Here is a 15,799-nt window from a genome sequence, read left to right on the forward strand (position 1 = left end):
AAAATAAGGATTCTTTTTTTAAAAGCCTTTCTAATTAATCTGATCAACACTTCCATAATTTTTCAAGGAGAGAGGAAATATTTCTTATATTTCCTATACTATACAACATAAATAACACTAAAAGAAAGAATTTGAATCAGAACATTAACCACGAAAACCTATAGACACATGGTAATTTACGGAGAGCATTATATTATGCACACCAAATGCATGTACTATAGTAACATCTGTCACTGAATGTAAGGGATTTCCCTCTTTCTCTTTTGCTGAAATAATTGTTAATACGTAAGCATATGTAGTGTAATAAAAATTTACTAGATTATATTAGAACTGTGTAACAGCAAACAAATATATGCAGGATTTTTTATGGCATTAGAATGAAACATATTTCTTTCCACAGAAAACACACACCTACATAAAACTAATGCAGTTGAGCTATGGGGAGGGGGTTTTCTTTGTTTGTTTGCTTGTTTTTGGTTTTGTTTGTTTTTCACAGAAATATACCATAGGAAAGCAAGAAAATTGTGTTTACTCTAAACCACATTTAAATCTCCTTTGAGTGCTATGTGCTAAAATCAGCATCTTTTGACACCTTAATCTTAGTCTTCCCACAAACAAAAAGTAGATTAATCAAAAACTGTTCTCCTGACACCTTGCTGATCTAACACCCCATTAACTTTAAAGTATTTTTCACTCTCATTGAACTACAAATGTGGATCATTCTCTCTCTCTCTTTTTTTTTTTTTTTTAATTATTTTTTATTGAAAATTTTGCAGGTATGACTAAAAGTCATGGGCAATATCTTTCAGTTCCATTACAAAATCTGTCATATATATATACATTTATATATATATTTAGTACAACTAGAAGCAAATCTACTGAATTATGAATCAATGATTGTCTACCAAAGTGTAACTCAAAATTAAACATCCATGTTGCAGATGATTAAAATTATTTTGCTTTTCTCTGATAAAGCTGAAGGCCACTTTCACATAGTTAATTGGTAATGCTGGGCTGCAAAAATTACAAAGCCTTAATGGTAATTTCCCTTCTCCCAGCCTTGTGTCACCCATACATTTCAGTACAAGGATCTTTCTTTCAGAAATAAGTACTTCTGGAGTGAACATCATTCTCTATGTAGTACCTTCTATTCACAGATAAAATGCTACAAACAATTCTGAATGACTCTCAGTAATTGCTGGCAAGTCAAATCATTGTAAGTTAGGTACAAGCAAAAGAGTTTGTAGGAGCATAGTCTAATTTAGGAACTCATCTACAGATTATCTAGAACAAAAGGATCTGAAATAATACTTAAAAACACTACTTTACTTGATTATATGCCTTATCTAATAATAAATCATGAAAGATGAAGTATAAATAGTCAGAATAATAAAAAAGTTCTCTTATTCTAAGAAATCCTACTTCAAAACCATACAGTATTTTAAGCAACAGCAGTTGTCTTTCTGTTTTGTCACTCCTGAATCAGCGTAGAAATTATGTGTACTGAGTTAACACCTTTGGGGAAAATACATAGGTGCAGAAAGATCTAAAGATGGTTTCTGGAATTAATAGCATTACTTTGCTTAACATAAGAAAGAAATTTAAGAGTCTTTTACTGTGATTCATCATCAGCAAAAGATAACGGGAGGGGGAAAAGCAGGGTGTTTAAAGTCTTTGAAGCATATGGGATATTTGACCTTGAAAATTATATCTTGCATTAAAGACACTCCCAGCTACTCTGTAGTCTTCTTTCCAGAACTGCAATGTACAAATATTTTATTTAAATGTCTCAGACATTGTAGTGGCTCAGAAGAACAACTGTGTCCTTGCGGCTGCTCTCATTTCTGAGAGATGAATGGTGGGCTCAATTGCTTTACTGTAATTTCTCTATTTCCACGCTTCATTTATCTGAGACTGGAGAAAAATCAGCATGTTCTGACAAGTCTAATACCATGAGGCAGTAAAATGGACCTGAATTTAGTGGAGATTAGAGCTCCAAAATAAATATAATGCTTTATGTAAAATAATAATAAAAAAGGATAAATTCTCCTGTACAAATCAGAAGAGATAATAAAAAATAACAAATAGATAGCAACATCTTTTCTATACCTACATGGGCATCACAAAACTTTTCAACCTTGAAGATAGTACTCTGTATTTCTCATTTTATGTGGTCTGTAAACTACATCAGTAAGTTGACGACAAACATGGAGTTTCTTAGAACAAATTGTAATATATATCTCTTTATATAAATATATATTCATAATGCTACCCAGGAATTTACAGAGACTTTCAATTAAATTAATTTGAAAACTAACAGGGACAAACAAAAAATGATCTGGGTTTTTGTTTGTTTTATTTTCTGTACTTCTGGTTTTGGCTTAGCAAGCTGCATGCAGCATTGTAAAGAAAATTTGCTAAAAGGCCTACATTTGCAAATGCTATATATTGCAAATACTGTACTGAATTATATTTGTTAATTTGCTTCTTCTTACACTTATATCAAAGACTTTGTGTTCTAGATATAGCAATACTGTAAAGGCATCTACAGAGTGTAATTGACTCATTGAGGTCACAGTGTATAACATACTCTCGAAAGTGAGTTGCCTCTGAAGGTATCTTATGGTTGCTATCTATTTGAACGTGTCTGAGCATTTCATTTTATTAAAAATGCCTCAGATGATCCTATGCTATGGGGTCAGTGCAATCCCTAGGACAAGTTTAATGAAGACATGTTCCAACAAGGCAAAAAGAAAAAAAAAAAAAAAAAAAAAAGATTAAAAATGGAGAACTATTTACAACTTTCTTCTGTCTGTAAGGTTAAGTTTTTTATTTTAGTATTCTTCAGTGCATTTTCAGAGAAAGGTTCCAAGGCTATGAGTATAAGCAGTCTGGTCCAGTCCCATACATATCTGCAAGCCTTTTAAAGCGAGGGCCCCAGTCACTGAGGTAATCGTAGTTCTGGTCAGAGTTTGAGCTGATCGAATCTAAGGAGCTGAGTGACTCTGCAACTGAGCCATTCCCCTCAAAGGCATATGTCTGCAGGGAGTCATAGGGTGGTGCGCAGGGGTCCACATCAGCTTCTTTTAGTCTCTCCCAGATAAATTCCCTAAAAATTACATTATCTGGGATGCTTTTAAAAGTTGGTCTGCTCAAGAACTGAATCTCAGGTGTCACATCCCTCCTGGTCTTGGTGTCCCGGATGACGTTGAGGTTTCTCAAGGCAGCCATGTCAAAAGCCTCAGTGTCTTCTTCTCCACCACCCTCATCATCATACCTGACAATGTTCTCTCTGATATCTCTCTCTTCATCAAAAATGAGGGGTTCTTTTTTTCCGTCGCCTCATGGTGACAATCAGCAAGACAAGAACTGGAATGCAAAAAGACTGAAGTTTTAGCAATGCTAAAATTTGATCATATTTTTGTAGTGGTTGAAACACTCATTAATTTATATGGTACAGACACAAGGAGTAGCAGGTAATTTATAGAGTTAGATTTCAAATCTGGCAGGTTATAAAATGGCTTTTAAAACATGAGCTTTTTAGATGTTAAAGAATCTATTTCCAAAGCCATTGTGAATTAATGTTTTCATCTCTAATTCTATATCCTATGCTATCTGTTAAATGTAAATTTTAGGACTGTTTCAGTCTGAGTGTTACAATCTCATAGCCATGATATAATAATAATTTATTTTTTAAAAAAGACCTTTTCCTGAACTCTTAATCGCCCAAGCGGTAAAAGCACATTTGCAAAGTAGCTGAATAGAATTTAATGACCACAGTTTGGGAAGTCACTGAATTAAAGTATATGGCCAATCTCTGCTGGGAAACAAACAAACAAAAACAAACAAACAAACAAACAAAAAATCTTCCTAGATTGGGGAAGACTGAATTATTAAGCAATGTGTAACATAAGACTGTTTCAGCTCATGGATTAAAAGAATGTATAAGAATGCACTTTCCTTTTAAGTGCAAAGAACTGTACTTCAGACTTACGAATTACTTCTAGTGAGAAATTCTAGGACTGAAATTTGCTGGATCAGCCAGTGCTAGAAAATGTAATCATTTTAGAATTATAATCCTTAAATTTTCCATCAGGTTGAAAGCTAAAATTAAATGTCAGTGACAGCCAAAAGAACTGAGAGAAACAAACTCAAGACTCATTTTTTTCAAATACAGATTTGGTAGAGAAACACCATTACTGATACACAAATTATGGAACCAGTAATATGAATATTGCGCCCATATGTGGGACATGATGAAATGTGAGTCATACCCCTACAAAGTGATTAATATTATCCTGTAACATCTGGATAACATTTGCTGAGTTAATGATAATCCTAAAAAAGAGCAGGCATCTCTACAACTGTAAAAATAATGGTACATTGAAAAGTAAGTATCATTCCATATTCAATTGAACATTCCATATAACATTATGTATATTTTTAATGTTAAGAATATATTATTTTTTATATTCAAATATCTAAGGTTTGCCATCATTACTTACAGTACTTTGATATGCCTACTAAATTCCATATAAATTTCTGAAAAGGAAAAACTGGTTCAGATAAAATTAAGATTGATTAGGCTGTCTAGGCTGTCTCAGAAAAGTCCTCCATAAATTGAATAATATAGAATATTGTTGAAAGCCTTTCTTTTCAGGGAGGAATTTTTAAAATCATTATCAATTTAGTTATCGTGAGACATGACTTATTATGGGGATCACTTGGTTAGAATTAAACCAGTCTTTCAGAGACTATACATGTAGAAAACTGTGTCATATTTCCACAGATATTGTCATAATTTCCTTTGGAGTAATGTTTGTTTAAAAGTAAAACTGGAACAAGTTCATTTTTTCCCTTTTAAAAATATGTTAATATATTAGGAAAATATTTTTAATTAATTAATTTATATATAAATATATTTATAGTAACTATGAGGCACAGGTCCAATGATCTATCTATTAACAGATGTCTTATGACTTTATACCATTTCAGTATCATCATCACTATTCCACTTTTTTTTTTCCCCCGGCATCTCACTGAATCATGTCTTGTGTACTGAATTCAGGAGCCACTGGTTTGGGGCACTTTGCTTTCATCAACATTTACATAAGTAGTTTGACAATGTAGGATTTTGAACTTTTAAATGGCTTTTATGAAATTTCAAAACATTTTGATGATTGTATAATACAAATTAAGTTGTAAATTATACAACAGATAACGTAAAATTATCATCGTATAGACAACAGTTGCATTCCACTCTTACTGCTTTTCCTTATTATAAAAGGTATTTTTAAGTGAAAGACAAGTTAGGTTGCTGACAGTACTAAAATACATTTAAGTCAATATTGCTATTGATTTCTCTTTTTTGAGCATTTTTAAAATTTACTTACACATTTTTTATTGCCAAGTAAGCAAGCAGATAATCATTTTCATTAATCAAGTGCACATGTGTTTTCACACCACTGTCACTCTTAACAGACTTCATTTTCAAAGTTAAATACCTTTAATAAGTGAAAAATATGAAGCTCAGTAGGTAGGTCTGCCTGAAGGTGCAATAAAGTCAAGATGCAATGAGTGTTTTATGTAGCATTCCTTGTACATCACATCCCTGCTTGAAGTCAAGAAAAATATGGAGTCTTTCTAAGGTTAAACCTTTTAGTATGTAGATGGCTTTATGAGATTATTAATTCCTATCCATTCCAACAGCTATGAACAATAATGTTTAACCTCTAAATGAACAAAGCTTTAGCTGTATTTCAGCAACTGCAGAGATGAATACAAGTGCAAACCAAATTACACTGGTAACTAAATCAAGTGAAAAAGATTTATAAAGCTTATCCATTTCCCATTGTCATTTTTCCCCCCACATTTATCACAAAAGCAGAGATCAAGTCAGTGACTGGCTGAACATCTAGAGAATGCAATATCATAGAGGAGAAATAAAACACAGTGAAAAAGCTTTAGGAAGACATGTATTGTACATTTTGGCCATCAGCTCTATACCAGTACACTGAACTGATGCCAAGCTGATGAAATGCCAATACTGATTTTGTATGTGATTTAACAAATAAATAAATAAATAAATGATTTTAAAACTAATAATTATGAGTGAATAACTAAAACTAATAGAGAAACATCTAAACTAACCTTTTGTTCTGGTTTACCAGAATTGTTGGAACTGTTGATTTTGTTTAACAGGTACAACAGCTGACAGGACCTTGGCATTTGTATTTATATTATCTGTGATAAAATGTAATTTTATCTTTGTGTTGGTATAACTACAGTCATAGTATCAGTAGTTTCAGTTCACTTAAATCAGTTTTTAAACTAATGCCCTTGAATGCAAGAAAAGTTTTTTGTTTGTTACATTGCAGTGTGCTTTGCGGAATTATTATCAAATTTCCACTTTAGTGTGATCTGGCAAAAAGTCAGGTTTAGGTTACCTGTGCTTCTCTGTTTTAGCATTAAAATTTCTGTTTGTACTCAGGGCAACTACAGTGTCAAAGTAAAGAAGCCATAATAGCTCTCAAAAAAATTGAAGGAGAAGCCTACACTCAGAAACAGGAAGAGCTGTAAAGGGTCAGAGCTAAATCACAATCGTTATCATACCCTGTACATACTTCACTCCTAAGCCTGGCATTTACTATAGCAATAAGCCATGTCAGCTACAAATGAACGTACCATTGCTTTATGCCTTAGGTGTGTCATGAGTTATAAAGCTGAAGATTGGAGACCCTTAGCCATCCGAGAAGCACACAACCTGTTTAGTTACACATTGCAGTTGCTAGTACAGTCAGAACAGATTTGAGAATACAGAGGCCAAGACTCAGGAAATGTGTATTTAATTTCCAGTTAACAAGTTTCATGTATAACTGTTGCTTAATCAGTTTACATTGCTATTTGCAAAGTGATTGTGACCTTTGAATGCCCAGACTGAGTAACGTTAGTAGGCTCTATAATTTTCAGAAAACAGGTTCTGCATTGCGTAGTCAGCCACCTTTTAAATGACTCAATTTGAATTACCTCCAAATTGAAACAATTATTGATTTATCATTTTTCAACTGTAAGACCCAGTCCATACATACTACATTGTCCCATCCCGTATCCATTTTACCCATTTAGAGAATAAGACCCTTATGACTAGTATTGTTTCTTCCTGTTTAAGTCACAAAATTACATGTGCTGATTTTATTAGGCTTTTGTAAGTAATATGTTAATAATAACTTACTTGTCCCTTAATTGAAAACAAGTAATGATTTAAATCTGTATTTTGAAAGGTAATCAACCTATCATTAACTTGTAAAATCTAAAGCCAGATTAAGAGGAGGTTTGCTACATTGTTAGTGAGAAAAATGCTGGGACTAATAAATTATATTCAGAAATATGGAAGATAAAAATAATGAAAGAGAATATGTCAATCTAGCTTTCTATTGTTTCAATACAAAGAAAATCTTTAACCTCTCAAATATGATTGGGTTATTTACAGGTGAATATTCTTTTTGTATGTATGATTTTATGTATACATTTTATGCTAAACACTTGTTATAAAAGCAGTTATTTTGTCTGGAAGATATTAACTTAAAAACAAATTACCTTGAATTAAATTACCATATAATTTTAAAAGGAGGTAAAAGTTCCTTTTTACTTCTCTAAAAATTATGTGCAGTCTAAAATGAATACAAACTAGCTTTTCATATGCTTTTTATAGAATAAATTGCAAGCACTTTTTTTTTTTTTTCTTTAAAACACAGCCTCACTGCAGAGTGAATAATTATAAAGGTTTTGGGGTATTAACAAAGTACTGGAGCTTGAAAGTGGAATAAAATTTAGAATTTAATCTCCATCATTCAATCTAAGAAGGAGAAAAAAATGGTAAAATGTTTATAACTTTTAAAATCATTTAACTTTGGAAAAAAAAAATTAGCTATGCCACGTTATATGTGATTATAATAAATTGGTATAATGTAGCAATTTTTTTCCTTCTTACCGTCACTGAAAACATTGTGCTTGTCTAAAATTGATCAGTTGTTTAAGTAAAAATAATAACACTAAGAAATCCCACTGAGACAATCCGAGTCTTCTTTGAGACAAATGGTTATTTATTAGGCAAAGGGATGTGTAGGGAGGAATGAATATCAAAGCATATCATACTAACTTTAAGCAGATAAGAGTTTGTTGCAATTTCAAGATATTACAACCAGAATGTATTCATTCATGATAATTATGCAAATCTCATCTTGCCTCTGCTTTGCAATTGAAACTTATGTTGAGATGACATTGATGAATGTGACTAGATTTGCAGTGTATTTTAAAATTTAATCAGAAAAAAAAAAAAAAAATTTGATCCAGTAACCTGTTTCCTCTGATAAACCCTTACATGAAAATGTACATTGCTTGGTCCCAGCCCTGGAACCACTTGCTCACAGTTTAAACTTATTTTTTATGCAGCACTAGTTGATCTTCATTCTTTTATTTGTTTGTTTGGTGTTTTTTGTTTGCTTGTTTTTTTGTTGTTGTTGTTTGTTTGTTTGTTTCTTTGCTTTCCTTGGGAATTAATGTAAAAAGAAAATTCCTAGCATTATTGCCATTCAGCTGATCTAGCAACTGCCTTCTGGGAAGAAATAAGAGAAGAAGAAAGGCTCTGGAACAAGACAAGCAACACTTGATTAGCGTTTCACTGGTCATCAGTGATGCTTTGATACCTCTTCTTTATGAAGACTGACACCTGACCAGGAATAAAACAGCTGCAGGATCCAGCACCTTAGTGCAGGACTCAAAGCCAAGTTTAGCACAGAAACACAGACTAAACTGTGCCTTCAACTCTGAACTGTATCCAAAAGGAAAAGTTTAGGAAGGAAGTGATGAGATCACATAGAAATATCTACTTGGATAAACAAGAGTAACACATTCAGATAGCTAAATCTGAAGTCCAATTCTTTGACAACTAAAATCAATGGTGAGGTGGTTGTCTGCCAGATTCATTTTGAGTGCACAACCCGTTATTTAAACACTATGTTCACATAGTTTATCCTCAGTTCTTTACCAAATGCTTGTTCAGCACAATCTAGAAGTGACTGGGATAAAACCTCAGGTTACCTGATTTATTGGTTGTGTTTGAGCTGTGCTACACTGAGTGGAATAAGCAAGATACTCTCTGGCACAATGCTGTGTCTCCACTGAACACTCTTCTTCAACGCATATGGTTCATATTTCTCAAAAGCTCATGCCCAGGCCAACCTGACTTTTAGCTACAGTAGTTTCTTATGCATTATTCAGAAATTCCCTTGTTTATATATAACAGAAATGGTGACATTTCAGTTTGGGTTAAGTTAATTGCTATCGTTACAGAATTCTTAAATACATTGAACCAACGCTTTCAACAGGTGATTTTCCATTAATGTCAATGCCAGTTGCTACAAGAGAAAAGCCTAACATTATATGTTTCTTTGAACTCTACTATTTACCTGCATGTGCAAATAAAGTTCATTTGGGAATAGATATGGACTAGAAATATTGCTAGAAGAAAATGTATTAAAAATGTTGATTAGAATTGTTGATGATCATTCACTTGTATTTCTCCTTAAGCCTTGGTCTTTACAAATGTTGAATGAGATTAAACAACCTATGTTTTTAGCTTTTTTTTTTTTTTTGGTCAAAAAGCTGAAAAACTTGGGAAATGTCTCCTCCTATACACAGACATTGAGTAAATTGTTTGGGTTCATTGCAGAAGCAGTGATTTTTCTTATTCTCTAACAGCAGTACAAGAGGATTCCTTTTTCTGAGTCCTTTGGAATTGTTTGTAGCAGAAGAAACATTTCCTACTAATGGCTTACAGTGAGGTGAATCAGTCAATGTCTCCTATACATGGTTAAAATACTGGCATGAACAAAAATGCAGACAAAAATCTTTTGATTTGATTTATGCAAATTACTTGGATAGCAGTGACAGATAAATCACCACTGGGATTATACAAATTTGAGGAGACTTCAGTCTTCTCCTTCCCCTTAGGCTGATATGTGCAGCCAAGGAATAGACGAATCTCTCTAGTGATAACACTCGTGAGAATTCTTGTGTGCTGAATCGGGACCTTTTTATAGTAGATCTCTCTGACGATAAGTAAAATTGCACCTCTGCTTATCTGCATCCCACAGATGCAAGGATGATCCTTCATCTTTATTCCCTGATTTGGCCCTGTGTAGTGTCATCTAGGCATTTTGTTTCAGGACTTGTCATGGAATGAAAAATGTTAACCAAACTAAGCTCTTGACACTGTTCTGCTGTTCACAAGCTGGTTGCTCCCCTTGTCTTCTATCTAGCTGTGGTTTCACTGCACAACATAAAATCCAAGAGAGACACCAGTTGCAGGAGTAACAAAAGATCATTCTGTAGAAGATGTTCAATTAAATAAGATGATTCTAATCAGTAAATTATATCTGTTGTATTTCCTGAGTATCTTTTGTTCTCTACAAATCAATTTTTAAAAAAAGTTACATCTCCGAAAAGAACACACAATGATTAAAAAGTAAGTAATCTGGAAATAATTGGCTTTTATACTAAACTAGAGAAATACTCCCATAAACTGCATTGTTTATCTTTTAAATATTGCATTTGTTGTAAATAATCTTTTTTCTTCTAATATTATTTTATATGTACCTCTGGAGGCAGCTTAAATTAGAAAGTATCTGATCTTGAAAATCACAGAATGAAGGTTTTGTGTGGCTCATGATACAAAATGCTGTTCTGCCTGGAATGTGATTAATTTAGTGATTAAAAATGAATAAATAAAAGAGTGTGTGTATATCTATACATATTTTTTATTTTTTCTTTTGCTAATTACAATGCATTGCACTGAAAATAATTGTAACAGGAAAAAGACTTACCCAGCAGCGTTAAGACACAAGCCAATATTGCTATCAGGGCTCCAGTGCTAAGTCCTGCAGGCAATATGTATGCCTCTGCATTGCATGTCTGAGCAATACCATCTGCATCACAGTCACAGACTCTGATGGTGAGTGTATTAGTGCTACTCAGTGAAGGTGACCCACTGTCCACAATGAATATTGGCAAATAAAAAACAGATTGTTCCTGTCTTCGGAAACCATTTCTTCTGGTTAATACTGTTGCAGTGTTATCTAGATAAAGGAATAAAAAGATAAATGTAAAATACTTGGCCTTTCAAGAATATAAATCTATAAGAAATACAGCCTTTCTCTCAGAAGACTTTAGAAACACATTGTATTATTTCAATGAGCTTATATTGGTCATATATTCCTTAATCTGCAGAGGTAGGATTGGCTGAGAATTCACGTTCAACTAAACAAAAATATTCCTGTTGTCCATGAAAAACTATTTCAAAATTGCAGAGGTCTATTTGTTTTTAGTATGCTCACAGTTCCACAGTCTCAATATATAGCTGAAGATGAGATTATTGTAAAGGAGAAGAAAAAAAAAAAAAAAAAGAACACTTCAGTAATCAGTTTAAGTATTTATATTCATGTTTCAGGTCTAATTTCCAAGGATCTATTTCAATTATTCACAGATATAGAGAGCATGGAATAAGAGAATATATTCATAGGTGAGTAGGTTCTGAACACCAATTAATAATTGTTTTTGAAATGTAAAAATAACCCCTTGGAGCACAAATACCTGTAATTGCATGTATAACAAAGATGTGTTTGTTTTCAGTCTCAGCTGAGAGTCAGCAAGTTGGCTAATATAATCAATCTAAAACATGTGCTTCAACGTTGCTCTGATTTGTGTGACTAAAATGTCCATGTGTTCCAGAAAATATGTGCAAAACTCACTGTGTTCAATACAGGTTGACCGCTCCTGAGAAGTAGGGAGATACATCTCCTAGAAATGTATAGAAAAGGTTGGTCGGTCGGTCTGTCTAGCTATCATCTAGCTATCATCTATGTCTAACTGTAGTCAGATTCATTGATAATCCAGTATAGGTATCTTACTGTGTCATCTAATATGACCTATCTAGCAAAATAATACAAACATTTCCTCATATAGCACCATGTGAAATATGTCTAAAGCTAAATAACATCAGAAGAGGCAACTGGTTCTGTCTCGTAACTCCATTGATTTTACTGGCATTGCAATGGTCTGTTATTACCGTTTGCAAACTGTAAGTTCTTTGGAAGATGGACTGTCTTTTTATTGAGTACTTTGCAGTACTTGTAACAGCATCAGATTTCTGAACAGTCTTATTCTAATGCATTTTTATTATTTTGATCACTATTTACAATTTTTAGTTTCAAATTGTATGCCTGTGTGAGAGGTCTTTATTAGGTCTCATGTACGTAGTGAGTGTTGTTCAAGGTCTTTCTGTACAAACAGTACACCTTAGTCCACCACATGCTTCTTTCTTCTTATAAATAATGATTGCTTTGTAACTCTGGATAATACTGATACATAAAAGAGCAATGCAAGGATAAGATGGTGTCTATTTAGTTCTACTTGCCTCAGCTAACAGCTAAACTGACTGATACATGCTCAGATGCTATACTATGCAGTGAAACTAATAAGAACACTAATTAGAAGCATGTTCTCTGATATTTAACTAATAAAAACGTGATGTTAACAGGAGTCTTTTCATAAGTGTTTGGGGAAATAATAGTAAGAAGTCAGTGTAAATGCTTCTGTTTTCAAAATCATTCCTCAGTAGGTAGTATACTTATTGAAAAGGTGCATAAAACAAAACAAAACAAAAATATCAAAAACTGAACAAACAAACAAAAACAAACAAACAAAAAAAATGTGCACTTATTTTTTATGCCCTGAGGTGAATTAATAAAATGTTGATTCATGGACATTTTTCAGTTATTGCTCCAAAGTATAATCTATTTTGGATTAAAACCAAACCAAACCAAACCAAACCAAACCAAACCAAAAACTAAAAAAACAAATCAATAAATACAAGGGAAAAATGTGAGAAGACTGCCTTCTGGAAAAAAAAATAAAAATAAAAAAGAAGCTAGTGTTTGGCTCAAGACTTTAAATGATTCAGACACCAGCTTTACTCCCTTGACAGACCATCTACAGATAAAATTACTTTTGAAGCTGATTGCACTTTAATTTATGTCCTTACCAGTGTTTATGTAGGTCGTAATCAGCATGATATATTCAAAATGAAAGGTGTTGGTTGTGAATATTTACCCCCCCCTAAAAAAGATTATCTACCTTTGTTGTCCTGAAGTGTAAAATTGTGGTTATTTGCTGCCTCTGCTGTTAAACTGAAGTAGAACTGATGGCCGTTCGGTGGGTCATCTTTATCAATTGCACTTATTTTCTGTATGACCTGTTTTGAAATACATTGAGGTTTCATTATATGAAATGTGAAGAAGCACAAATACATACACGTTGCATAACTCCTCTGTTACATATCAAAGTATCAATCCTCTCATGGGTCCTGCTCATATATTATTATTTTTTTAAAATTTTCTGAACTCCCAAGCATGTAGAGATACTATTACATGTAAAATGTGACTCTTTTCCTTACTTTCCCTGTATCTGAACTTTATTTACCAAAAGCAATTCTCTGCAGTGCCTGTGAGAGAGTTAGGTCCTGTCATGCACCAGCGCTTGAAGTATAAACTGCACAGCAGTGGAAGAATCATATCTTCCAGATGGCTATAATATGGCCCTCTTATTGTTAGTTACCTGTTGCTGTGATCAGTGTTGAACTGTTATCTTTTGCAAAGGAGAGATTATGCTTATGAGCACTCAGTTACTTTTTTATGAAAAAAAAAAAAAAAATAAAGAAAGAAAGAAAGAAAGAAAGAAAGAAAGAAAGAAAGAAAGAAAGAAAGAAAAAGAAAGAAGAAAGAAACAAAGAAAGAAAGAAAAAGAAATAGTATGAAAAGGAAAAAGCCAAGTCCCAAGTATATTAGTACATTCTTTTTTTTTTTTTCAAATTTATTGTGTAAAATTCTGTCAAAACTTGTCTCTAAAGGAAAGATTTCAAAATTGCTTACAATTCATAATGGAATGAATAGTAGAGGTAACAGTTCTGACTGGATCACAGGGACAAGAAATAAGTATTCCAATAAGAACACTCTTATTCTATTCCTGTGCTTCTCATGAATGCAAGCTAATGATAGTGTTTTCTGTTGAAGACTTCAATTCTGCTGTACTTTTGAAATGTGTAATAGACAACATCTGCCACAGAAAGGAAAATATTCTGGGAGAAGGCCCGAAAGTGCAAAGCATCCCAGGGGCTACGTGGGATCTATATGTATGAGACATCTACTACTTTTCTGAGAGAGAGAAGAGAGAATTAGATAACATATATTTCCTTAGGTCTTAAATATCAAAGTCGAAAAGCTAAAATATGACAGACACCAAAGATAAACAATACCAGATACTGTTAGTTAAGTCTAGGACTGTTTGTAAGTCATGTTGGGAGTTAAAAACAGTTTGGTAGGAATAAGTTTTGTGAAATTCTGACCTTAGGGACCATACCTCCTAAGGGAAATAAAAGTATGTGCTCATTTTAGGAATGGTAGGCCTTTAGTTTCGGAATAAACTCCATGTTAAGATTTCCCACTTCCCAGTAAAATGAGGAGGAAGTATATATTCTTAGTATTATTAAAATTTTGGTGAGCTTAAAAATGTGTCAGTTATGTTGTAAGGAAACCTGCTTGTGTAGGTTGTAAGTAAGTTTGAGAAAATTTGGAGCCTTTTAACCCTACCTTGAACACATTATTTTTACATCTGCATCTTTTTCTTCAAAAGTAGGATGGATATGTTAGGACTTGAGTAATATTTGCTTGTGCTGCACATCAGAACATTGTTTTTACTCTCATAAACAGATTATATTTTATCTTAAAGCTGTCAGGCTTCTGAATTGAATGACCACCTATCTGATAAAAGTAAACATTAAAAAAGTATAAAGCCATACCTGGCCAGGTTGAGCATTTTCACAGACGGTTGTCTCATACTCCATGGCAAACTCAGGGGCATTGTCATTGATGTCAAGGATAGTGATGGCTACATATCCTCTCCCAATCTGTGCTGGATTCTCTGAGAAGAAGCCAACAATACAATCAAGTAGAGCTCCTTGAGAGTTACACTTTGGGTCAGTATGTTTCTCATTTGTAATTTTCTTTTGCATATGCTTGTCAAATCAATTACAATCCCTTCTAGAAAGACAAAAGAAGTTCTTGGCTTGATCTTTTGGACAAAATGAAAACAATGTTTGTGTTTTCCAACAGCATAAATGCAATTGAGGTTTTACTTTCAAGAATAAGCTGAAAATCTAACTCACTAATCAAAACATTAATTTACATCATATGGAAAGATAAGAGCACAGTGATGTAGAACCATCACCCAGGGTACACAGCGAACCAAAACAACCCTATTCAAACTAGGAATAGCCCAGATATCTTGGGTGAAATAATATGTTGCAACTCTAACTGATCAGGCTAGTAAGAACTTAAAAACAGAATTCCTTCAGCTATGTAAAAAAAAAAAAAAAAAAAAAAAAAAAAAAAAAAAAAAAAAGAGGTGTATTTCCAAGCAAACCTGAAGTGGAATCACATTCTCAAACTGATGTACATTTCTAGCTAAAATACAAGTCTGTGAAAGACCTAATGTCGTAATTTAATCTCAAAGAGTAGATATTTGGTGGACTAACCATAATGGACATCGGTGTCTACTATACCTATTTTGCAAAATAACACTTCTGGTTTGGAGCAAGGAAAAGAGAGATTGTAGGTGGTGACATGAGTGAGATTGCAGGGCAGAAGGAAAAACTGTGCAAACATTAAAAGATGTATCTATTTCTTTA

General features: G+C 33.1%; 1 protein-coding gene across 1 annotated transcript in view; it reads right to left on the reverse strand.

Annotated features, from left to right (window-relative positions):
* Positions 1-2,339: 2,339 nt before the first annotated feature.
* CDH7 (cadherin 7) overlaps positions 2,340-15,799 on the reverse strand; it is an 89,922-nt gene continuing 76,462 nt past the window's right edge. Inside the window, 5 exon segments of the mRNA XM_040549858.1 lie at positions 2,340-3,333; positions 3,335-3,369; positions 10,884-11,135; positions 13,192-13,309; positions 14,912-15,033. Coding sequence (XP_040405792.1) covers positions 2,875-3,333; positions 3,335-3,369; positions 10,884-11,135; positions 13,192-13,309; positions 14,912-15,033 — 986 coding nt within the window. The 3' untranslated portion in view covers positions 2,340-2,874.

This window comes from Cygnus olor, chromosome 2 (genome assembly GCF_009769625.2).
Source record: "Cygnus olor isolate bCygOlo1 chromosome 2, bCygOlo1.pri.v2, whole genome shotgun sequence".
Taxonomy (NCBI): domain Eukaryota; kingdom Metazoa; phylum Chordata; class Aves; order Anseriformes; family Anatidae; genus Cygnus; species Cygnus olor.